Here is a 24,970-nt window from a genome sequence, read left to right as displayed (position 1 = left end):
CACTGCCCCATAGCGTTCAAGGCCACTGCCCCGCCCTCCATTATGAGCTGGGCCAGAAGGCCCCACTGTCCAATAGCGCTGAAGGTCACTGCCCCGCCCTCCATTATGAGCTGGGCCAGCACACAGCACAGAAGTTGCTGGCGCAGCACCCCCAAGGCATTCACTGTCTGCACACCCTTGCGACAGGGACGAGAGGCAGTGGGCGCTACGGGGTCAGGGGCATCTGTCCTTGCAGATCCCACGACTGAGAGTGATTGTTGGTGGCCTTTGGCTACAGCTTTTGGAAGCCGAAGGTCTATTCAGATTCCCATGGCCATGCTGCGAGGCAGTGCTGGACGGGGACAAGCCAAGTGCAGCCGGCCCTCTCCCCGCCGGGGCCCGGCACAGCCCCCAGCCTGCGCTGCACAGCAGGAGGAGAACAGCTGGGAGCTGGAGGTGCTGCAGGCCCAGCTGGAGGGCGAGCGGCTCCACTGCCAGGAGCTGCAGCGCCGCTGGGCTGCCGAGAGATGTGAACTGCAGAAGGCGGCAGAGCGGGAGCGGCAGCTGCTGACCGACCAACTGCGCTGTGCCTGGGAGAAGCAGCAGGCCCAGGAAGAGCAGCAGCTGAAGGAGTGGGTGCAGCGGCAGCGGGTGACGGGGACCCGGCAGCTGCTGCTCTGGAAGGAGGCCGAGCTGCGCGCGACAAAGGAGCTGCTGCAGCGTGATTGCGATGCAGCCCTGCGCCAGGCTCAGGAGCTGCAGCAGCAGCTGGCCAAGGTGCTGAGGAACCCCCCCAGCAGCGAGGCGGCCCATGCCGAGCTGCAGGATGTCCTCAGCAAGCTGCGCTGGGAGACGGATGGTGAGCAGCCCGCCTGCATCCGCCACCTCCAGCGTCAGCTGGAGCTGGAGAGGAGGCTCTTCACCTTTTACATCGTGGGGAGCTGGGCAGACGTGCTCCGTAACGCAATGTCCTGCTCCCAGGAAAAACAGGGAGCTCTGCACCGCCACCGTGCAGAGCTGGGCTCCAGTCAACCGGCCATAAAGGACGCTCACGTCCAGGTAAGATGACACACTGAGAGAGTGGGGATTGTTCAGCCTGGGGAGGGGGGGCTCTGGGGAAACCACAGAGTGGCCCTCCAGTGCCTGAAAGAGAAGAGGGGAAAGCTGGAGAGGGACTGTTTGTCTGGATGAGATATAAGAAGAAAGATGGGGCACCATGAGGGGGCAGAGGCGCTGGCACAGGCTGCCTAGAGAGGCTGTGGTTGTCACATGCCTGGCAGTGCCCCAGGCCAGGCTGGACGCACCTTTGGGCAACCTGTCCTAGTGGAAGTTGTCCCTGCCCTTGGCATGGGCTTGGAACGGGAGAGTCTTGAAGGCCCATTCCTACACAAACCATTCTGTTATTCTATGATTTTCTGGTTCTAGGTGCCAGAGACAGCCAAGGAAGACCTGGAGCTCCCGGGCAGCCGACCCTCTCCCCGCCGGGGCCCGGCACAGCCCCCCGCCTGTCCTGCACAGCGGGAGGAAAAGAGGCAGGAGCTGAAGGCACTGCAGGCCCAGCTGGATGGCGAGCGGCTCCGCTCCCAGGAGCTGCAGCGCCGCTGCGCTGCTGAGAGACGTGAGCAGCAGGAGGCGGCAGAGCGGGAGCGGCAGCTGCTGGCCGACAAACTGCGCTCCAAGTGGGAGCGGGTGCGGGTGTCAAAGCTGCAGCGCCTGCGGGAGCAGAGCCTGAGGCAGTGGCAAGCAGAGATCTGCCAACTGCTGCAGGAGAAGGAGGCCCAGCTGCGCCAGATGCAGGAGCTGCTGCAGAAGAGGCGCAATGACACCATCCGCCAGGCATGGCAACTGCAGCGGCAGCTGGTGGAGGCGCTGCTGAGGAGCGACAGCAGCAGAGCGGACCGCAGAATACAGCAGGAAGTCCAGCGGCAGCTCTGCTGGAAGTCCCGTGCAGAGCAGGCCGTGGAGAGCAAGCGCCTCCAGTGTGAGCTGCAGGAGCAGAGAAGACGCTTCCTGCAGTACATCCTGGAGCACGTGGAGGGGCAGCCACGCGTCTTCTTCAACAGGGCCAGGGCCTGCCATCGGGCTGTAGCAGAGGTGGGTGTTCAGGCTACAGAGCAACAAGAGGCCTGCCCACCTGAGCGCAGGGAGCAGCAGGAGCAGAACACCCATCTGCTGAGTAAGCTGAAGGAGCTGCAGAGACGGTGCAGCCTCCTTGAAGAGAAGAGCAGAAGCTCTCAGCAGATGTGGGAGGAGGTGGAGTGGCTCAAGGACAAGATGCGTACGCTCTGCCTCCGTACCCAGCAGCTGCTGGAAATAGTCTGGCAGCTCAAGGAGGCCTCTTGTGCATCCAAAGACACCACAGAGAAGGCAGAGGAGGTCAACCATCTGCAGGGACAGCATTTGGAAAAGGAGGCTGCAGAGCAACAAGAGGCCTGCCCACCTGAGCACAGAGAGCAGCAGGAGAAGAACACCCACCTGCTGAGTAAGCTGAAGGAGCTGCAGAGACAGTGCAGCCTCCTTGGAGAGAAATGCTGCCTGCTGAGGAGCAGAAGCTCTCAGCAGATGTGGGAGGAGGTAGAGCGGCTCAAGGACAAGATGCGTACGCTCTGCCTCCGTACCCAGCAGCTGCTGGAAATACTCCGGCAGCTCAAGGAGGCCTCTTCTGCATCCAAAGAGGCCACAGAGAAGGCAGAGGACATCAACCAGCTGCAGGGACAGCATGTGGAAAAGGAGGCTGCAGAGCAACAAGAGGCCTGCCCACCTGAGCACAGAGAGCAGCAGGAGCAAAACACCCACCTGCTGAGGAAGCTAAAGGAGCTGCATAGACAATGCAGTCTCCTTGGAGAGAAGTGCTGCCTGCTGAGGAGCAGAAGCTCTCAGCAGATGTGGGAGGAGGTGGAGCGGCTCAAGGACAAGACACGTACGCTCTGCCTCCGTACCCAGCAGCTGCTGGAAATAGTCCAGCAGCTCAAGGAGGCCTCTTCTGCATCCAAAGAGGCCACAGAGAAGGCAGAGAAGGTCAACCAGCTGCAGGGACAGCATCTGGAAAAGGAGAATGAGATGGCCAAGGAAGACCCGGGGTTCCCAGGCAGCACCAGCAGCAAGCTGCTGGAGCAGTGCAGCTACCTCCAACAAGCCCTGAGGAACCTGGAGAAGCAGTGCCAGGCCCTGAAGGCCCAGAACCACCTGCTGAGAGAGGGACGCTCTCCAGAAGCGTGCCAGAAGCTGCAGAGTCTCCAGCAGGCCGAAGTCAAGCTTGGAGCGCTCAGCAAGCGCCTGGAGGAAAAATGCACACAGCTCCAGGAGATGGGGAAGAAGCTGAGGCCACACAGAAATCCCAAACAGGAATGCCCCAATCCCCAGGAAAGCGGGGGAGTCCGAAGTGTGGCCAGTGGCAGTCTGCATCTACATTTTCGCAGACCATCACCACCAAAACGAAGCTTCTTAGCTCGTCACAGCTACAAAATCCTTATGAGGGCCCTAATGAGGACCCAGAAAACGAGCTTCCACTGACAGCTGGACAATACGTTTACATCTGTGGAGACATGGATGAGGATGGCTGGTTTCTGGGAGAGCTGACGGACGGCACAAGAGGACTGGTCCCTTCCAATCTGGTGGAAGAAGTTTCAGATGATGACCTGGATACCACCGTGCCTCCAGGGCTTCGTGATCTCCTGCTGGATACCGATGATGAAGAGAGACCAGGCAGCAGGAGCAGGGGCAGAAAGTGATGGTCACCATCCAGAAATCTGTGTCCGTGTGTTGGCTCAGCCTGGGGGACGCCGAGATTCCTCTCCATAAGACAGCAACATCCCATCAAGATTCCACCTTTCTGGATGAAGGCTACCTCATGCTCCGCTTGATGTTCAAGTGGAGTGTGGTCCATCAGCAGGAAGGCCTTAAAAATTCATCCCTTGTAAGACTGAGAATTTATTTTGGACTGGACTAAAACAACAAAAAACAACAAAAAACACCAAAAAACACCAAAACAACTTTACAAAATTTATATATTATATATTAGTTATACAATTGTATATTTATATATTTATATATTTATAATATACATTATATACATAATATATATAATATAATAAATACAATAATAAATAATATTATATTATATATATTATAATATTAAAAAAATACTAATAAAAATAACCAAACCCAAAAAGTGTGTCCAGTCTTCTTGTTTTTAGACAGTCTGCTTTTTTAAAGGTACAAGGAAAGGTAGAGGCTGAGGAAAACCTCCAAAGTCTTTCTCAAGCGCTCTACCTACAAGTATTAGAATCAAGAGAGAAAGGAATCGTCACTGCTTGCCTCTGTTCTTTGGGACACCTGAAGTATCTGGGAAGGCCACACTTCCTGAGCCCTACAGACAGTCTGTCCCAAAGCAGCTGTTTGATCATTTCCATTGGGTGACAATGCATAGCGCTTGCATCGTCTGCAGGCACGGACTCTGATGCAAATCCACATCCTTAACTGTAGGTCCGTACATCCTTTATATACATGCTCCAGCTCCCCCTTGAAATTTTCTTTCTGTCCCTACATGTCAGCAGAGCACTTAGCAAGTCTCCTTCACGCCTAGACACCAACTGCCCATACAAGTGTGTGTGATAATGCACACGGCTGTGGCCAGCACTCTGTGTAAAGAGAAACTGTCAGAGAGCTGCACATCAGGGAGGGGTTCCTTGGTCTCAGCCTCTGCTTGCTTTTCTGGCTGGCTGTGAGGGACGCTCACGACCAGGTGAGATGGCACACAGAGGGCGTGGATCTCTGGGAGACAGGAGAGTTACATTCCTTGGAGCCAGATGTGCGTTCTTCATTCTCGAGTGTTGAAATCTCTTCTGGTGACAAAGCTGGTGAGACTCAGACAGAGGGATGAGAAGGCCAAAAAGACAGCAAGAGCTGGAACAGTACCTGTGGGAGCTGCTGATGAGCATGGACTTGATCAACCTGGTTCTCCAGGGAAGGTTTTGGAGAAGGCAAGGGGCAAGAGATGGGAGCGCAGGGAGACAGCGAGATGCTCTCAGCCAGCATTTGTGTGCCGGGGACAGAAAAGCCACTGGCACTGGAGTTTCTTGCTTGCTTGCAGGAGACTCGAGCTTTGTGGAGGTGGCCATGTATTTCAGCAGGGAGGAGCAGGCGCAGTGAGTGCTCTGCCGAGATGTGATGCCGTAGACATACGATTCCATGGCCCTGCTGGCAGAGGGCTTTGCTGCCTTTCCTCCTCATGAAGGCATCTTGGGCACTGCAGAGTGAGCCTGCACATGCACCAGAATAAGCGCAGTGCGTTTCCTTCCTGATGAATGCAACAGCAACTACAAAAGAAACACGAATGAGTGTGAGTTTCAGAAGAGATTAATGTGCTCTGGACTCTGAGGGAAGACCCACAGTCACCGCTGGCAAGCAGGTGTCAGTCAGCCTTTCAGTGAGGTTAGGGAGGGATGAAACAAGGCTCCAAGTATTTGTTGCACAGTTGAGTTGCTTCCTGCTGTGCTTCACAACACAACGTGTTTTTATAAAGATGAATGCCTGGGGAACGGAAAGACTACTTTCATACACCTTGTTTGTGTTAGCTGACTGCAGTTCCAACCAGCTGGACATACAGGGTCTGGCAAATGACACCTGGAAGGAGGTACAGGCAGGAGGCCCAGCACCCTGCAACCTCCAGGTGAGGGAGAGCAGCCAAGGATTCCTTTGGGACCTGCAGGTTCACTGTGTGCAGCATTACATGCAGGAGCATCTGAGTATAGAGATGATGGCAGAGGTACAGAGCTAAGCATCACAGAGAGGGAGAGTTGCTCATCTTGTTTCCCATGGTGAGACAGGAACTAGGAGCCACGAGGAAAATGTGGCCTCATTCTGCTTTCCTCTTCTGTCCCACACCAGCCCCGTCGGAGGGGAGGAACAGCCACGCTTCCACTGAGACGTTCCTCTTCATGCACAAATGAGCGTGCACGGAGCTGTGGGCAGTGCTGGGGCTGCACACACGTGGGTATGCACAGGTGTGTCCATGCATTGCAGAGATTTGTGCATGCATGTGGGAGGGTGTGCAAGGACGAGGTGGTACGTGTGTGTGTGTGTGTGTGTGTGTGTGTGTGTGCAGGGACGGGGTGGTACGTGTGTGTGTGTGTGTGTGTGTGTGCAGGCAGGGAGTGCAAGAATGGTGGTGCATGTATGCATGCAGCTGGGGAGCGCGAGGATGAGTTTTTGAGTTAGAATAGTTCTAACCTGGTCTGGGGCTGTGACTACCAATTGCCTTCCAAAGGTCAATTTTCTGCTCTCTTCTACCCAAAGGGCGGTTGCTGCTACGGCTTGGATGTACTCTGGCCACTCTTGTGATACTGGATCTATCAATTTAGATAGGTATGCCGCTGGTTGACGCTTATGTCCCCATTCCTGGGTTAGCACTCCCAGTGCTGCCCCTCAATCTACAGTAACAAAAAGCTGGAAGGGCTTCAAGGCAGGAAGAGCTATGACTGGGGCTGTAATTTGGCCTTGTTTTAATTCTTTTCTTAGTTCCTTCTCTTCAGTAGTCCACTGAAGCATGTTGGGTTCTTCATCTAATAACTTAAGGTATCAGCCCTTGATATTCTGAGCATATGCCTCTATCCAGCGTCTGCAATATCCTACTACCCCCAGGAATTTTCTCAGTTTCCTCTTTGTTCTGGGCATGGGTAGCTCGATAACTCCCTGAATCCTCCCTGGGGTTATTTTATACATTCCCTCAGAGACCAGGTGTCCCAAAGACTTGGCTTCTCTTTCCACAGACTGTGGCTTATTCTTTGATACTCTCAGTCCTTGTTTCCCCAGGAAGTTTAGCAGTTCATTTGTGGCTCTTTTTACTCCCACCTTCTCTGACCCTGACAACACGAGGTCACCTACATCTTGTAGGAGTAATGCTCCCTCTGGTGGCCGAAAATGTTCTAATATTTGTTCCAAGGTTTGCCCGAACCAATTGGGTGACTCTGTGAACCCCTGGGCTAGAACTGTCCACCAATACTGTTGTTTCCGCCCACGATCAGGATCTTCCCACTCAAAGGCAAATATGTCTCTGCTTTCAGATCCAATGGACAAGACCAAAAGGGCATCCTTTCGATCTATAACACTGAACCGCCTGTTCCCATTTGGGATTTTGTTCATCAAGGTATATGGGTTTGGAGCCACTATATTTTGTACTATGTCATTAATTTTTCTCAAATCTTGCACTAATCAGTAGGAATCAGTAGGTTTTTTTTTAACTGGCAAAATGGGGGTATTGAAAGGTGACAGCCATGTTCCAGCAACCCATCCCTTAGTAATCACTGTATTACAGGTTCAAGACCAATACATCCCTCAAATGGAAATGGATATTGTCTCTGTCTTATGACTTCATATTTTGCTTGCATTTTTATTTTCAAAGGGGTTATTTGTAATCCCCCTCTATTTCTTTCTTTGACCCAAACCACAGGGTCTATTCCTCTCTCATCTGCCTCAGTTAATACATTTATCGATACAGTAATTCCATCTTGACACAGTGTTGTTTGTATTCCTGGTTTCATCATGAGATGTCTCCCCAGCAAGTTAGTCCCTGCATCAGGTACGTAGAATAATTGTCCTGTGATTGCTTTAAACCCCAGTTTCAACTTGATACTTTCATCCCATTTCCCTCTACCCCATTTATCTTTAAGGTCTTATTTCTTAATTTGAGTCCTGACTCCTTATGGGCCAGCGATGAACAAGCTGGCCCTGTAAAAACACAACTTCTTCCCCTTCAGGTACCACTTTTATATTTACCAGGGGCTCCTGGTGGGACCACAGTTTTGAAAGCCCCGGACCCCCCTATTCTGAATTCAAAGCAGCTGGTAACTTTTCCTCTCTCTTCCGTTCTGGGCAGTTTTTCTTTATGTGTCCTGGCTGACCACACCAGAAGCATTTCCCTACACTTGGCTGCAACTGGGGCCTCACTGGATATCCTTGGGATCTTCCTTCTCCCTGCCTCCCTCCAGGGCACAACCTTCCTCCAATTTTCTTTTCCCTATTACCCATTCTTTGTTTCACCACCTGTTCTGCCATGGAAACCATTAACTTTGCCTTTTGTTTTTCCTTCTCATCTCCCCTTCTAACGTACACGCTCTGAGCCTCTCGTAAGATCTCCTCCAGAGACCTCTTACTCCATCCTTCTGTCTTCTGAAGCCTCTTTTGCACATCTGGCTGCGCCTTGGTTACAGAGTTAACTTTTAGAAGCCCTTGGGCTACAGGATCCTCAGGATTCATTCCCGAGTATTTTCTCAATTTATCTCTAAGCCTTTCCAGAAAATCACTGGGGGGTTCTTCCCTATCCTGCTGAATCCCAAATGCCTAGGTAAGATTCGGGGACTTGGGTACTGACTGCCTCCCTAATCCCAGCCATTATTATGTCTCACCGATATTTTGCCGATGTTGTGCGTTATTACTATCCCAGCTGAGGTCTTCCACTGGCTATTTTTGCTCTGCTGGTACCACTCCAGGACGCCCAGGAGAGTTATTCTTTTCCCACTCTTGTGTAGCTGCTCGCCTAATCATGCCTCTTTCTTCTCCAGTAAACAACATATCCATAATAGACATCATTTCCATCCACGAGTACAAATTTGGCCCCAGAAATTGATCTAATAGTTCTGCTACACTTATAGGATCTTCAGTCGAGGATTTCAATTCCTTTATAAAATGTCTGACTTCTGCAAATGACGCCAGGAAGGAAGTACAGGCAGGAGGCCCAGCACCCTGCAACCTCCAGGTGAGGGAGAGCAGCCAAGGATTCCTTTGGGATCTGCAGGTTCATTGTGTGGAGCATTGCATCAAGAAACATCTGTGTATAGAGATGATGGCAGAGGTACAGAGCTGAGCATCATAGAGAGGCAGAGAGGCTCAGCTCGTTTCCCACCATAAGACAGGAACTAGGAGCCACAAAGAAAGTGTGGGCGCATTCTGCTTTCCTCTTCTGTCCCACGCCATCTGCCCTGTCAGAGGAGAGGAACAGCCACGCTTCCACTGAGACGTTCCTCTCACAGCCAGGCACGCCTCAGGTTGGAGCATTGCCGGCTGCTGGATGGGAAAAGCAGCTGCAGAAGTCCGTGTACACAGGAGTGTGCGGAGAAGTGGGGTAGCAAAAGTGTGTGAGTGCAAGTGTGAGTGTGTGCAGGATGGGTGGGAAATGTGTGTGCATGCACGTGCATGGAGTGCAAGGATGGGGTTGTGCACATTGGTATGAGCAGAGGGGTGTGCAAAGGGGTGGGGTTGTACATGTGTGTAGATGCAGAAGTGTTCCTGGATGGAATTTGCACGTGGATGTGCAGAGCGTCTGCAAGCATGTGGATGCACATGCCTAAGCAGTGTGTGAAGGGATGTTCTTTCAAGTGTATGTGTGCAAGGATGGGGCTGAATGTCAGGGTGTGCAGGGATGGGGTGGTACGTGTGTGTGTGTGTGTGTGTGTGTGTGTGCAGGGATGGGGTGGTGTGTGTGTGTGTGTGTGTGTGTGCAGGGATGGGGTGGTACATGTGTGTGTGTGTGCAGGGATGGGGTGGTGGCCATTTGCACGAGCACAGAGGTGTGCAAAGCGGTGGGCGATTGCTCCGTTGAAGCAAGAAGCAAGCGTGACAGTGCTCCAGTTGTAAGGAAGTGCATTGCTGGAACAGGGCAGAGCTGAGCCTGCAACTGCAGCCTCCTTTGCACAGCCCAGCTCTCAGAGGGTGAGACAGTTGTGCTTCCTGAGCAGCTCAGGGACGTTGTGGACAGAAGCAGCCGAGTCCAAAGTTCCTGGTGTGAAGTGCTCCGAACATCGGGCTCTCTGGGCGAGCTCCCGGCTGACAGCACTGCTCCCCTCTGCCCTCGCCCGGGCCTGCTGGGAGCTGCAGGGCCTGCTGAGAGCTGCAGGCCCCGCAGGAACTACCACTCCCAGGATGCTGTGCGGCAGCACCGGGCGCCGCCATGACAGTGCTGTGTGCAGTGCTGTGCAGGGCTGGGCCTGTGGGCTCAGGGCACCGGGTGCTCCTTCCCTGAGCCTGCCAGGAGGTAAGGCACCGTGAGGGTGGTTTGGGGGAGACCAAAAGACGTAGAGAGGACGTAGGTGGGACATGGAGGTGAGATAGATGGGGCATGAACTGGATCTAGAGAGAGGGGTGAGAAGGCAAGGTGGATATCCGACAGGTGGGGACAGGGGCCTGTACAGGTCAAGGGCCAAGTCCAGCTCTGCAAGCATAGCAACATGTCGGGGACGCCGGGCTGCGGCTGGGGATGGAGCAGAGCAAGATGGAGAAAGGGGGGAACATTCAGGGAGCGAAGAAATCTCCAAGTGGGGCTTTCTCCATAGCTCAGCCTGCAGCGCAGCCACACGACCTAGGCAGGCCTCAGACTGGGATCCTGCTGCTGGGTGCTGCAGGGTGCAGCCTGGCTCAGTCCTCTCTGCACCTGGGGACTGATGGATGTGTCTGGGATGGCAGTGAGCCTCCTCCACTCCAGGCTGAGCCACTCAGCTCTCCCAGAATCCCCGTCCATCCCCCTTTCTCATCCCTCCATTCCCACGCAGAACTGACTGAGGAGGGGAGGGATGGGTCCAATGGTGGTGGCAGATCTGGGACACTGCCCTTTCTGCTGCCCTTTCACATTGCCCTGAAGGTGGGCCCGGGGGCCTGGGGAGGTGGGCTTTGTAACTGAAGGAACGGCCGCAGGCAGGCAGAAATATGGCAAAGACATTTAATAATTGAACATAGCAAACAGTCAAGAAATGACAGTATTCCCAACCATTTCCCATCCTAACAATCCTTTCTGATCCCACCCCCTCAAACTCCCACCCCCAATCAACTTCCCTCCCTCTGCCAAAAACCTCCCAGCCCCCTGTTGTAATCCAAGAAGAATGGCAGCAGCCATGGATCAAGAGAAGGACTTGACAGAGCAGCAGCTGTGGAGCAGGATAAAGAGCAAACCGTGTTGGTGGTGGATGCGGCAGGCAGTGCCAGCAGGGCGTCCCCTGCTTCAAAGTGCACCTTTCCTCTCTCACCCACCACACATTCTCTCCTGCATTCAGGGTCTGAGGGATTTCTTCCAGTTGTACTCCATATCCGCATGGCCAGTGCATGATACAGAGCCCAAGTGGAACACCTGCTTGGAAAATGAAATCAACTCTCCCATTCAGTTCTATGAGCGTGCGCCTTCCTCTCAAGTGATGCGTGGTCATATTTGAAAAATCCAAATTAGTTGGATATAAGAGAGGTAATAGCATCATAACCGAGCATTACTAATACATTCAATGATTATTGCCGCAGATTCCAGCACCATTTGTAACATCAGACCCCATTGGATTCACATCCAATCTATTAACATAGTAGAAGCACAAGATAACCTGGATAATGCCTAATAACTCTGGTTCCTGAGACAGTAGTTGGCGAACCTGAAGGCAAAAGGTCAGCCCGCTAGGACAAACAGCCAGACAGCAGTATGGTTAAATATGGCTGCGTCCATCGACTGCCCGAAAAGCCATGCTTTTATAGCAGACAGACGAGGGCATTTAAAAACCACACACACTAATTGAAGGAAAGCTATTGCAATAACAACCCTAAAACCCCCGTTGAAAGCCCCGAGCTACTCATTCTTTTCCTAGAGGTGTCCTTGGTTCTCATGCTGTTTCTCCCTCCACAGCTGCTGCTCTGTGAAGCCCTTCTCTTGATGCATGGCTGCTGCTCTGTAAAATTCTTCTGGTATTACAACGGCCCCCCAGATTCCCACCCCAATAATTCCTTCCTCCAAATTGCAACACTGAATTTCAGAGTGTAACATTATCAGAGTACAATTTCTCCCCCAGAATTGCCACCGCACCAAGTTCCCTCCTCATCTCCCTTTCTGCTCTTCTCGTCTGCGCGTCTTCCTTACTTTCACCCTGTCCTTTTTCTTCTGGTGATGGAGATCTTCAGGCTGGAGGAGCTCTTGTCTTGCTGCAGCCACCCCAGCATCCCTTGCCAGCTGTGCTGTGCCCAAACTCATCCTCGCTGATCCATGCCAGCCGATCATCGATGTCTGCCATGTCCTCCGGGCTGCCTGCGCTTGTTGTCACTGCTGGAACAGCAGTCTGGAAAAGGCAATCTGGAAAAGTAAGTTCTTTGTACTTGAAAACTTCTCAGTTCCTTCTGATCTCGATATACAAAGTAGTTCCAAGTCCCTGTAGCTTTTGTGTTTTCTTTTGCAGAAGGATTCTGTGATTCTGTGTGATTCTGTGATCTTTGAGATCCTTTTCAACCCAGGCCATTCTATGACTGTACAGTTCCATACTGGAACAAATATAAAATGCTAACTATGTAAAACATGGAGTAAAACCTGTGTGATTTGTCCACACCAGGAGGTGATTAGAAAACAATTTGTAAGCTACAAAGCTGCTTGCTGGAAAGGAAGAGAAAATAAAACTACAAGAAACAGGGAAAACATTTCTTCCTGAAAATAGGAAGAATAATGGACCTGCCATGAAATTTGGGTGAAGCTGCCTGATTTTATGAAGCTATTCCCATTATTTTCTTGGTGCTGTGTTTCCTAAATGAGTGGTTTCTGGCTCTGCTGCAGCACCAGTCTGCATGTGAACATCAACTCTACTCTCCATCTGGGAAGATTAAGACTTCACTTCTCCCACCAGCACCACTGAATTACAGTTACTCAGTGATTAAACAAAGGAATCCTTAAAGAAGGGTTTACAGCTGTCCTGTTATCTGAAGTGCTTGGGGCATTCTGATGCTATTAAGCTCTATGTATTAACAAGTTCAAAAAGAAAAGGTAGGCATCTGATTGTTGTGCCAGTTTCTAAGTTATTTGGAAAGCTGTACCACCCAACCACTCCTTCTATTTGATGGAGGTGACAAAGCTCAGTTTAATTTCTCACTGCTGTTTAAATTCTGAAGCTCGAGCTGGTTCCTGGAGCAGAAAAAGCTCGGAAGCTGTCCCTCCTACAAGCAGGCACCTCTGAGCAAAATATGACATCTTGATTTCTGATGGTAAGGTCAGGAGATCTGATTCCAGCGTCTAGCTTTCGGCTTCATGCTATGTTAGTGGGACCTTTGGCATCTAGCACTTAATGATCTTGAAGGTTTTTTCCAACCCAAGCCCTCCCATGATCCTATGATTCTGTGATTTCACTCAGGTTTATTAAGATGAGATGAGTTTTCCTAAATGCACTGTTCTCCATATGATTATATTTGGAGTCTTAAATTATAATTGGGTGACTTAAACCAGACACCAAACTTTCTGATGGCCAAAATTAAATGAAATAAATCCTTGACTGTGTCAGTAGTCTGTAACTAGAGCCCATCAGGTAATTCCCAGCCTCCTGCCTGTATCAGTGGCTGCACACAGTGAAAAAGTCTGATGGGATTTTAACCTCTAAAATGTTCCAAAGCAACCAGAGGGTGAATATATTCACTATGCAAATACCTGCAGGAATAAGCTTGTCATGTATGTCCTCAGGTAGCACAGTAGTTAATGGTGGGACTCAGTAGGTCATGCTGAAAGTTGAGTCTGCTGATCTTGAAGGTCTTTTCCAGCCTACATGACCTTATGCTAATATTTCTGTATTTATTTCTGTTCAGCTCCCAGAAAACCTCCCACCCAGCCCCCAGTTGACCCCGTGGTGAAAAATAAAACAGAAACCTCAGTGATGCTGGCATGGACCCCTCCGAAGATGCACTGCCCCATTCCAATCAATGGCTACGTCGTGGAATGCAAGAAACTAACTGGCTTCACCTGGGTGAGGTGCCACGAGTCTCATGTCCCCGTCCCAGAGTTCACGGTGAGCAATCTTTCTGAAGAGGCTGATGATCAGTTCCGAGTGTCTGCAGTCAATGCACATGGACAGAGCCCGTCTCTGGAATTCCCAGGGAGCGTGCACCTTGGTAAGCACAAAAACCCCAGTGGAAATGGGTCAGTGTGTGCTGAGCAGCTGTGTTGGTTCCCTAAAGATGCTTCCTTTGACTTTAAGGATAGTAGTGCATTAACACACCAAAGGCTTTCCCTTATTCCTAGTTCTCCTATCTCCTATCAACCTCCAGCTACCACTAAAGTGATACAAGTTATGTTTCTGTGACAGGGACATGAATATCCTTATCTTTTGATATCTCATATGTGCAAGATCTGTAACAGATCTTAAGCATAGAAGTGCTTCTTCCAGCACTCATGCAAAGGGAGAAGTAGAAATGTCCCTATGATTTAATCTTCCATCTCTAAATGAGATACCAGACTTGCATCTAAAGAGCATTAAGACATTCATGTTGTTCTTCCTCAGAACCAGTCCTGGTTGTGAAATCCCCCCTAACAACTGGTGAAGCAGTACCTGGAGGGGATGCCATGTTTACTATTGACCTTACAACAACGTGTTGCGGCACTTGGTACCTCAGTAGTAAAGTCTTACAGGAAAGCGAGTCCTGCATCATCAAGAGAACCCAAACTACTCACAGCCTAATCATAAAGAACGTCACCAAGAACGAGGATGGAGCAGAAGTGAAATTTGTTGCCAAAAATGTTGATGTCAGCACCAAGATGAGAGTGAGAGGTATTTGCTTTGATCCTTCTCCTTTCCTCTTACAGTCAAGGCATAGTTGCTGTGATCTGATGATTAGAACTGGGGCTGCAGGCATTCACTGACTGTACCAAATACCTGAAATTGCATCCCATGGACTGACGTGAGTCCTGGTAATGACCTAAACATGATAGCACTGAGTGTAGGGTAAGCCAATCTACCCAGCTGCTTGGTATCTGAACCAGATTGCTCCATGCCAGCTGATGAATGTCTGCAGTTCACAGCTACTGGCCAGTGCCTTCAGTCACCAGGTTTACCACTGCATCACCATAGAGCAGTACTTTCAGCTCCAGGTTCAGACAGCCTTTCTGATTGCACTGGAATAGTTTAGAAGTAGGGGAGCAATCATTCCAATAATATCTCTATCAATCAGCTTTGCATGACAAAATAAAACAAATAAAGATTCATTATGGGAGGAGCTGTTTGTCATTGGGTGGAAACCTCCGCAGAAGCATGTTTAGAGCATTATTAATCAGTAGAAGGAGATGTTTGGTTGATTTTTACTTAGTAAATCCTGCAAGAAGACCAAATGAAATATCTTGAATTGCTCAGCACTGACACAATGATGAGTGCAGGAACAGAAGGTGATACTTTTTCAGAGATCTTGCAGCAAACATTGACCACGTTAGCCTGATATAAATTGAAATAACGAGGCCTTTGCTCCTGACAGGTGCTGCAGTGAGATTTACCAAGAAGAGCAAAGATGTAGAAAAGATCTCTGCTCCGCTGCGTGAGGAAGCGAAACTGCAGGCTGAGCTTTCAGACACAGGTGCTACTGTGGAGTGGATGAAGGATGGGAAGGAGCTCAAGGCCAGTGAAAATTATGAACTGCACATTGAGGGGAAGAAACACACCCTGAAAATTCACAGCGTCTCCATGGATGATGCTGGAAGTTGTCAGTGCATCTGTGAGGGGGATAAAATGCTCTATCAGCTTTCAGTGAAAGGTATGTGACAGTCTGGGCTGTCCTCTTCCTGCCCAGGGCCAGCAGACTGCATTCACCTGACTCCCCGACAGTCCAGCTGTTGTCAGACAGCATCTGGGGTGTTTTCAGTGGCTGTTTTGACTTGAACTGGCCAATCTGCTTTGTAGAGCCATTTGATTTCTGTGTTCTGTCCTGTGATTCGTCCCTAAGATATAGAGGAAATCAAGGGAAAGATAGGAAAAAGAGCATCCCAGTCTTCCTGTTCTTCTCCCAGGGTGGCCACGAGAGATGATGTCAACAGCTCTTTTTGTAGCAGTGATCCAAAATGTAGAAGAGACCTGTGAAGAGTCACAGGGATGTTTACTTAGCTGTAATTCCATGGTGGGCTTTTTCTTGCACAGATGTAGAGAGAAACTTAACTTTCCCACGCAGGTCTCTGTTTTGCTGCAGGGTGTAGGTCTGATCTCTGAGATCCACACGCTGGGCCTTGATTGCAATAAATGAGAGCCCTTTGTTTTCTCCAGTGGAAGACTTTCCATTTCTGCAGTACCCTCTGCAGATGACACAAATGCAAATGCACCTTCTTCCCAGCAACAATTGCCTTTTTTTTTTCACACTGAGTATGCATGAGGCTCTTCATCATATTCTGCTGGCTTGTCACCCTTGTTGATCCATGGAGAAACAACAAAGCCCTAGAGTAGTGTATGCACTTTGGCATTGGAGAGCTTTCTTAATTGCTTCTTCTCAAAGAACAAACTCCAGAGAGACATGGAGACAGCTCCAAACAGAACTGAATAATGGGACTAAATTGATGGAGAGCAGAACTTCCTGCCAAGGCTTGTCAGCTAGTCTTAATTTTGCTTTTCTTCTCTCAGTCATGTTAGCATAATATTTCATACTGGCAGGTCTGCCCCCAGAATTAACTGAATTAGCTGATGGACGTTTCCATGTGCTTTGCACTGTAATGTGACTATCAAATGAGTAATCAATGCTGTTATTTTAAAACCTCTGTTGGCAAGCTGTAAGACAAACAACTGCTGTTGGTAGCTTGGTTACTGCAGAATCAGCTTTCGTGTATCTCATAGATAGGGAAGAGACCCTTAAGGGTCAGCTAGTTGGACTCCCCCACAATGAACAGGGGCACCGCAGCTCCATCAGGTGCTCTGAGCCCTGTCCAGCCTGACTTTGAACATCCTCAGGCTCACCAATCTTATACCTATGCCACACACTCGCAGTATTTCACCATTCAGCATCGCCACTTGTATCTTCTCTTGCTGTAAACCAGAGCTAGCTGGTAAATCATCTGCTGTGCGGGTCAGCTGTGTCTCTCCCATGGGCATCACGTGGCTGCTGGGAGGCTCTGAAGAGCTGCAGCCAGAGGTGTGTCACCCGCTGGGCCTCGTGCCCAAAGGAGCCCACAGGAAAGTGTTGTTGCAGTTTGTCATGCACTGCACTGCCATGAGACTTGACGTGCCAGACATCCTCTGACACGTGACCTCCTGCATCCAGGCAGGACATCTGAGACGTCTCCTTCAGCCTGACGTGGCTGCAGTTTCACACTGGTTTTACTAAGGAAGGAGAAGGCACGTGGATGAAACTCTTTTCCTGCTCTTCCTGGCATTAGCTCATAGTACAAGTAAAGCACTGTCAGGTCAAGCCTGGAGGAGTAATGCTTGTCACTGACATGTTCATGTTCAGGGTGGAGCTGGAGGGTAAAATAACACAAGAAATTGTCATTGAAATTCAATATCTGTGAAATTCAGCTGGCTGCATTCACAGAACCTGGCGTTAAGATCTGGTTTCTGGTTTCTATCTTGAGCCTATTTTCCATAACCCAGTCCTCATTTATGAACTGAAGCTCTACTGAAAGCCTTTCGCTGTGTATGCTCATGCTGCAGCGCAGCGCTTGTGACCTTTAACAGCACATTCACATTCCTCTGATCACAGGATCCTTAAGGTTGATTAAGACCCTCTAGTCCGACTGCTCACCCATCACCACCATGATGCTCACCATCAGCTAGCTAAAAACTCAGCAGAGATGATAGATCAAGCACAACACTGGATTTGGGATGGCTAGAGATTCCTAAGATATTGAAGGATTGCTTGCAGGTGGTGTTGGCTCAGGTATTCACCCTGCATCCCACCTCCTGTTCTGTTTGGTTGAGAATCATGCATTCTGCAATTTCACTTTGTAATTCAAAGACCCTGGCTTTATCTGTTGACAAACTGATCTAAAACAAGCCAAGAAGACTCCGTTGGAACTGGTTGATGCAGAACAAAGGACATCCCCAAAGGACAAGTTGCACTGTTTGATGAACATTATTGGATGAGAGCTAAGCTAAGATTTAAAAAGTTCTGGGGCTGTCTCTGAGCATCAAATACAGAGGAAGCCTGCATGATTCCCTGAGAATGGATACCTCCTACTTTGGTGTAGGGTTAAGGGAACACTAGCAGTAACTCCTATCACAAAATGTCACATGGCTCAGACAAAATGCCATCAAGAGGGCTTAATTAGGAGCACCAAATGGTCACAAGATGGTCTTAGGGCAGGGAAGTAATCTATCTACGTGATATTGATTGATGCTATTAGTTCTTAACAGCTTGACTCTAGAGGGACTGTTCTTCTTTGGTCACCTAGTTTTAAAAGAATAGATGTCTCCTGTCTATTACAATTTTTAAGGCATTATTTGTTCACTGATGCCATAAATGTGCCTGGCATAGCAATTGGCCTTGGTATATTCAGCTCGGCGTCCAGTCGGATCTTGAATATCTCCACAGAAGGAGACTCCACCACCTCCCTGGGCAGCCTGTTCCAGTGCTACGTCACCCTCACCGTAAAGAAGTTCTTCCGCATCTTCGAGCAGAACTTCCAATGCTGAAGTTTCATCCCATTACCCCTAGTCCTGTCCCTACACATTACTGAAAAGAGACCAGCCACGCCACTATGGCACCCACACCTCAGGTATTTATAAACCTGGATCAAATCCCCTCTCAGTTTTCCCTTCTCAAGGCTAAACAGACCCAGCTCGCTAAATCTCTCCTCATAGGGGAAATGCTCCAGGCCCTTCACCATCTTAGTGGCCCTCCGCTGGACTCTTTCCAAGAGATCCCTGTCTTTTTTGTACTGGGGAGCCCAGAACTGGACACAGCACTCCAGAGGAGGCCTCACCGGGGCAGAGTAGAGGAGGAGGATCACCTCCCTCGACCCGCTGGCCATGCTCTTTTTAATACACCCCAGGATGCCATTGGCCTTTTTGGCCACAAGGGCACACTGCTGGCTCATGGTCAATCTGTCGTCCACCAGGACGCCCAGGTCCCACTCAGCAGAGCTCCTGTCCAGCAGCTCTTCCCCCAGCCTGTACTGGTGCATGCAATTATTTCTCCCTAGGTGCAAGACTCTACACTTGCTTTTGTTAAACCTCATCTGGTTTCTTACTGCTCAGCTCTCCAGCCTGTCCAGGTCTCTCTGAATGGCAGCACAGCCTTCAGGCGTGTCAGCCAATCCTCCCAACTTCGTGGCATCAGCAAACTTGCTGAGGGTGGTCACTATCCCCTCATCAAGGTCACTGATGAAGATGTTGAACAAGACCGGACCCAGCACAGACCCCTGGGGGACGCCGCTAGTTACAGGCCTCCAGCCAGATTCCGCACCACCAACGACAACCCTCTGCACTCGGCCAGTCAGCCAATTCTCGACCCACTTCACCGTCCACTCATCTATCCCATACTTCCTCAGCTTTGTTATAAGGATGTCAAGGGGGACAGCATCAAAAGCCTTACAGAAATCAAGGTAGACTACATCTACCGCTCTCCCCCTGTCCACCCAGCTAGTGACATCTTCATAAAAGGCCTACAGGTTGGTTGAGCACGACCTCCCCTTGGTGAACCCATGCTGAGTACTCCTGATAACCTCCTTTTCTCCCAGTTGTCTGGAGATGGCATCCAGCACAAGCTGTTCCATCACCTTCCCTGGGACAGAGGTGAGGCTGACTGGCCTATAATTACCCGGGTCCTCCTTCTTGCCATTTTGAAGACAGGAGTGACACTGGCCGTCCTCCAGTCTTCAGGCACCTCCCCAGTTCTCCAAGACCTCTGATAGATTACAGAGAGCGGCTCAGCAACGACCTCCAGCAGCTCCCTCAGCACCTGTGGATGCACCCCATCAGGTCCCAAGGATTTATGGACCTTAATGTTTCCTAGGCACTCACAGACCACCTCTTCCCTGACTAAAGGGAAATCTCCCATTCCCCACACTCTCTCATTAACCTCCAGGGCCTGGGATTCCGGAGGGAGAGCCCTTTCACTAAAGACAGAAGCAAAAAAGGCGTTCACTATTTCCACCTCCTCAGCATCCCTCCTCTCCCTGGAAGCACTCAAGGCCAGGCTGGATGTGTTGTGAGCAACCTGGTCTACAGCGAGGTGTCCCTGTCTATAGCAGGTTGGAACGAGGTGATCTTAAGGGTCCCTTCCAACACAAACCATTCTAAGATTCTAGGACAGAAAAACAGGCCAGCTCTCCCACATTGTTTCAGTGTCATTTACTTATAAAACAAGCTCTGGGACAACCCGAGAAGGTATTTGTTCCACGTGCAGCATCACCTGTGATAGAAACCAAGGAAGCCTACAGCAGGCCTCAGGACTCAGCAAGCCTTTTTGGCTCAAAGCAGGGCCAGCTGGAGCAGCTTACCACGAGTGCACCCAGAAGGGCCTCCATGCAGCTGCAGGCTTGCCGCATGTCATTGCATGTCATTGTGATGCAACAGTGGGTGAGCGTGACATAAAGCTGCAGGCTGGAACTCCGGCTGGGGTGGCCTCAGTTCGCTGCTGCTGGAGCGAGAGGTGGTAGCGGAGGGTTGCAGCTCTCAGAGAGTTCCTACCAGGAGCCATGGAGTGCTGTTGCAGTGCTGGATTCCGAAATCCAGATGAATTTCTGAGCAGAGCGGGGAAGAGCGGAAAGGTGAGCGCTGCTACATCAAGAGAGGGCTGAGTGCAGTAGCCTGGGGTATGCAGGGCTGCTCTGGGGCTGTAGATGCTCTCCAGAGGCTGAGGGACTCTTCTCCTCATGCTGGTGCTGGAGAAGGCTTGCAGGGAATCGCACCTCTCTGCACATCCCAGCATCGGTTACAGAAGTGGGGAGGGAGCTGCCAAAGGGAGCGGAGGTGGGCTGGAGAGGGGAATGGAGTGTCTGAGTGTCCAAGCGTGTCTTTGTCTTTCTAGCTCCGACCCAGAGGACAGGAAGTTGGAGCAGGAGGTAGCTGGCTGTTGGACCTTCCACTCGGGGTTAAAATCCCTGTGCAGCCCGGCACCAAGCTCCTTTTCGCCAGGAGAAAGCTGGGGGAAAAGGTGAGAGGAGTAAGGAAGCGTCAAAAAGGGCTCTTGTTTCCTGGGGTTGCCGCCATGCCAAGGAGGCCTTGTGTTGGGATGCCAATCCCATGTGTTGGGATGCTGGGGCCAGGCACCCATCAGGCACAGAAATGTGGAGACCGGGTCGTTCCTGGAGGAGGGTGCAACCCTCTGCTCTCCCTCTTGGAGGACTTAGGAAAACCCAGACATGACTGTTTGGGAAAGAGGCAAGAGGCCAGCCTGTGGGTGTGAGCAGCTTGGAAGTGTCTGTTTCTTTGCTGCTCTCTCCTTCCCCATTCACACTCTACAACACATCTCTTCCAGCTCCACCAGCCTTCTCCTCAGTTTGACCTGAGAGATCCGTACAGTCGCAATCTGTGCACAGAGTACAACAGCCTGCATGACCCGCATCTGCGGGAGTTCCACAACCGCAAAAACAACCTGCGGAACCTGAAGAAACGGGGCTTGGTCACCGAGGATGGCGACGTAAGTTTGGCTGTTGGGCTGACCAACACGGGTCTCCTCAGGAGGGCTTTCCAGTCTGCCAGGCAGGGGCCTGACACTACAGCCATCTGTCATTGTCTCTTCTGTAGGTTGTCTGCACTCTGAAGGAGTTCAACGAGTACAGGCAGTACCTGACCAGGCTGAAGCTGGAGAAAAAGCAAGCAAAGAGGCGAGAAGAGGTAGGCAAAGCCCAGTATTGGTAGGCACGTGTCAGCAGCATGGCACTGAGGGCACGGGCTTTACTTGATGGATCTGAGGGAGATGGGCAAAGCAGAAAAGGTGAGGGGCGGGCTGGTGGTCTAGGCATTGAGGCATGGAAAGGACAGCTCAGCTCAGAGCTGAGCTAGCACAGCGTGCTGGTGTGAAGGCAGCCTGGAAAGTTGCTTGCTTACAAGCAGAGCACTGTGGCAGCCGTTCTCTTCTGCCCTCATTGCAAGGCTGAAGCAGTGTGCTTGCCCTCTTCTGCGTAAAGCAGCAGTACTTAGGGTGGGAAGCACTCTCTAAGACAAGACCAAGCATAAACCCTCTGTTCCCTTCCAGGATGAGCTTCTTTGGGAGATTTCCAATTTGAAGAAATCGATCGACAGACTACAGATGGCCAGGGACAAGTTCCAGCCCGGTCCCGTGGATTACATTGCGGGTTCGAAAATCAGACCCACAATGCTTCATAAACCAGCTGGCCCCTCTCCTTCATGCTATAATCTTCTGTCTGGACAATGCAGAAGGAATGTGGCTTTGATGGAGCGTGGCCTTCAGGGAGACTCATGGAGCACAGGGCGTGCAATGAAGCTGCCTGAGAAGTCACCCAAACCTGCGTTGGGCAGGGAAGGCTCCAAACTCCCCAGAATCATCCAGACTACTTCTGCATCAACAACAAACTCCAAACTCCCCAGAAGCATTCATACTGCTTCTGACCCAACAGCAAACTCCAGAGTCCCCAGAATCATCCAGACTACTTCTGCGTCAACAACAAACTCCAAACTCCCCAGAAGCATTCGTACTGCTTCTGACCCAAAAACAAACTCCAGAGTCCCTAGAAGCATCCAGGCCCCAGTGAAGGGAAAAGGAAAAAAAGGGGAAAACAAGTAGAGAGATTGGCCAAAAACCAAAACAGTGGCAACAAATTAGTTTTAATTGGCTTAATTAATTTTAATTTGTTTAATTCGTTTTAATTTGTTTAATTAATTGACCAAAGATGATACCAGAATGCAAGATAACACACTACAGTACAATATATCATAATTAGTATCAGAATTAGAATTAAAACCAATAAAAAAAATTAAAAAAATAACATTACAAAGTGTGTCCGAAAACTGAAGTCCTTATTCTAAAGCCGAGGTGAGACAACCCAGGGAGTTCTCGTGCTGCTGGGATCAAAAAGGAAAGGGGAGATCAAGTGATATACGGATGGCTTTTATCTTTTGCACTGAACATAAAGGGTGACAGAGCAGCAAGCAATCCTCTGGGGGATGTAGTTGTTCTCTGCTGGGGGTACATGCAGTGTTACAGGCTTGGGACAGAATGGCTGGATGACTGTGAAGAGGAAAGGGACCTGGGGCTGTTGGTCGATGCTCTGCTCAACATGAGCCCACAGTGTGCCCAGGTGGCCAAGAAGGCCAAGGGCATCCTGGCCTGTATAAGAAACAGTGTGGCCAGCAGGAGCAGAGAGGTGATCATCCCTCTGTACTCAGCTCTGGTGAGGCCGCATCTCAAGTACTGTGTTCAGTTTTGGGCTCCTCACTACAAGAAGGACATGGAGGATGAGGTCCTCACAGGGGACTTCAACCACCCTGATATCTGTGGGAGGGACAACACAGCATTGCACCAGAAATCAAAGAGGTTTCTGGAATGTGCTGATGATAACTTCCTCTTCCAAGTAGTATGGGAACCTCAAAGATCAGGTTAGGAAAGCTAAAACCCAGGCAGAACTAAATCTAGCTGGGGACAGAAAGGGGAACAGGTATATCAGTGATTAAAAAGAAGGTAAGCGAGGATGTGGGCCCTCTCTGGAAGGCAACTAGAGGCCTGGTCATGAGGAATACAGAGAGAGCTGAGGTGCTCAATGACTTCTTTGCTTCAGGCCTCACTGGCAAGTGCTCTAGGCCCAGAGCCCAAACTGCAGAAAGCAAAGTAAAACTTGGAGAAGGTGGATCTGTAAGTGCTGTAAGTGAAGATGAGGTTCTAGACCATCGAAAGAATCTGAAGCTGCACAAGTCCAAGGGATCCATCCGCAGGTTCTGAGGGAACTGGTGGATGAACTTGCCAAGCTGCTGTGCATCGTATTTGAAAGGTCATGGCAGTCTGGCGAAGTTCCCACTGATCAGAAAAGGGGAAACATAACCCCCCTATTCCGGATCGGGAAAAAAGAAGATCCAGGGAACTACAGGCCAGTCAGTCTCACCTCTGTGCTTGGTAAGATCGCGGGGTAGATCCAACTGAAGGCCCTACTGCACCACACGGAAAAATAAAGACAAGGTGGCTGGTGGTAATCAAAATGGTTTCACCATGGGCAAGTCAGACGTGACAAACTTGGTGGCCCATGTCAACTTCATGAAGTTCAACAAGGACAAGTGCCCTGAGTTGGGGAAATCTCAAGCACAGATAAAGGTTGGGTGGAGAATGGCTTGAGAGCAGCACCGAGGAGAAGGATTTGGGGGTCTCAGATGATTCAGCACGAGGTGGCAGTGTACGCTTGCGGCCTGGAAGGCCAAATATATCCCAGGTTTCATCAAGAGAAGTGTGACCAGCGAGTTGAGGAGGCGACTCTGCCCCTCCGCGCTGCTCCCGTAAGACCCCACATGGAGTACTGCGTCCAGCTCAGGGGACCCCAACACAAGGACACTGTGCTGTTGGAGCAGGTCCAGATGAGGGAAATGGAGATGATCAGAGGGCTGGAGCACCTCCCCTAGAAGGACAGGCTGAGAGAGCTGGGGCTCTTCAGCCTGGAGAAGAGAAGGCTCCAGGGGGACCTTATAGCAACCTCCCAGTATCTGAAGGGAGTGCATAGGAAAGCTTAGGGAGGGACTTTTTATAAATGCATGTAGTGACAGGATGAAGGGAAATGGTTTTAAACTGGAAGAGGGTAGATTTAGAATACATACCAGGAAGAACTTTACTGTGAGGGTGGTGAAACACTGGAACAGTCTTCCCAGTGAGGCTGTGGTTGCCTCACAGAATCACAGAATTGCAGGGGTTGGAAGGGACCTCTAGAGATCATCGAGTCCAACCCTCCTGGAAAGCAGGCTCCCTACACCACGTCGCACAGCTCGGCGTCCAGTCGGATCTTGAATATCTCCACAGAAGGAGACTCCACCACCTCCCTGGGCAGCCCGTTCCAGTGCTACGTCACCCTCACCGTAAAGAAGTTCTTCCGCATCTTCGTGCAGAACTTCCAATGCTGAAGTTTCATCCCATTACCCCTAGTCCTGTCCCTACACATTACTGAAAAGAGACCAGCCACGCCACTATGGCACCCACACCTCAGGTATTTATAAACCTGGATCAAATCCCCTCTCAGCCTTCCTTTCTCAAGGCTAAACAGACCCAGTTTGCTAAATCTCTCCTCATAGGGGAAATGCTCCAGGCCCTCCACCATCTTAGTGGCCCTCCGCTGGACTCTTTCCAAGAGATCCCTGTCTTTTTTGTACTGGGG

General features: G+C 50.5%; 1 protein-coding gene and 1 long non-coding RNA gene across 2 annotated transcripts; both read left to right on the top strand.

The window, feature by feature from the left end:
• Positions 1-9,911: 9,911 nt before the first annotated feature.
• Positions 9,912-13,810, top strand: LOC146760318 (uncharacterized). Its single transcript, XR_014947624.1, has 3 exons — positions 9,912-10,009; positions 11,897-12,081; positions 13,561-13,810. It is a non-coding gene; the product is annotated as an uncharacterized LOC146760318 (long non-coding RNA).
• A 5,410-nt stretch (positions 13,811-19,220) lies between these two features.
• Positions 19,221-21,990, top strand: LOC146760317 (fibrous sheath-interacting protein 2-like). Its single transcript, XM_085551350.1, has 4 exons — positions 19,221-20,428; positions 20,689-20,814; positions 21,139-21,497; positions 21,859-21,990. The coding sequence occupies exons 1-3, from the start codon at positions 20,357-20,359 to the stop codon at positions 21,421-21,423; spliced, it is 483 nt and encodes a 160-aa protein (XP_085407476.1). The 5' UTR covers positions 19,221-20,356; the 3' UTR covers positions 21,424-21,497; positions 21,859-21,990.
• The last annotated feature ends 2,980 nt before the right edge of the window (positions 21,991-24,970 follow it).

Source organism: Coturnix japonica, chromosome 6 (genome assembly GCF_054131305.1).
Source record: "Coturnix japonica strain WE chromosome 6, WE-NBRP24, whole genome shotgun sequence".
Classification (NCBI taxonomy): domain Eukaryota; kingdom Metazoa; phylum Chordata; class Aves; order Galliformes; family Phasianidae; genus Coturnix; species Coturnix japonica.
Note: the sequence above shows the minus strand (reverse complement) of the source record. Positions and strands in the feature narration are given on the sequence as shown.

Coding starts and splice junctions, on each gene's coding strand:
- LOC146760317 (XM_085551350.1), top strand. CDS start 20,357: ATGGAGTGCTGTTGCAGTGCTGGATTCCGAAATCCAGATGAATTTCTG. Junction 20,429..20,688: donor GAGCGGGGAAGAGCGGAAAG/GTGAGCGCTGCT, acceptor TTGTCTTTCTAG/CTCCGACCCAGAGGACAGGA. Junction 20,815..21,138: donor GGAGAAAGCTGGGGGAAAAG/GTGAGAGGAGTA, acceptor CATCTCTTCCAG/CTCCACCAGCCTTCTCCTCA.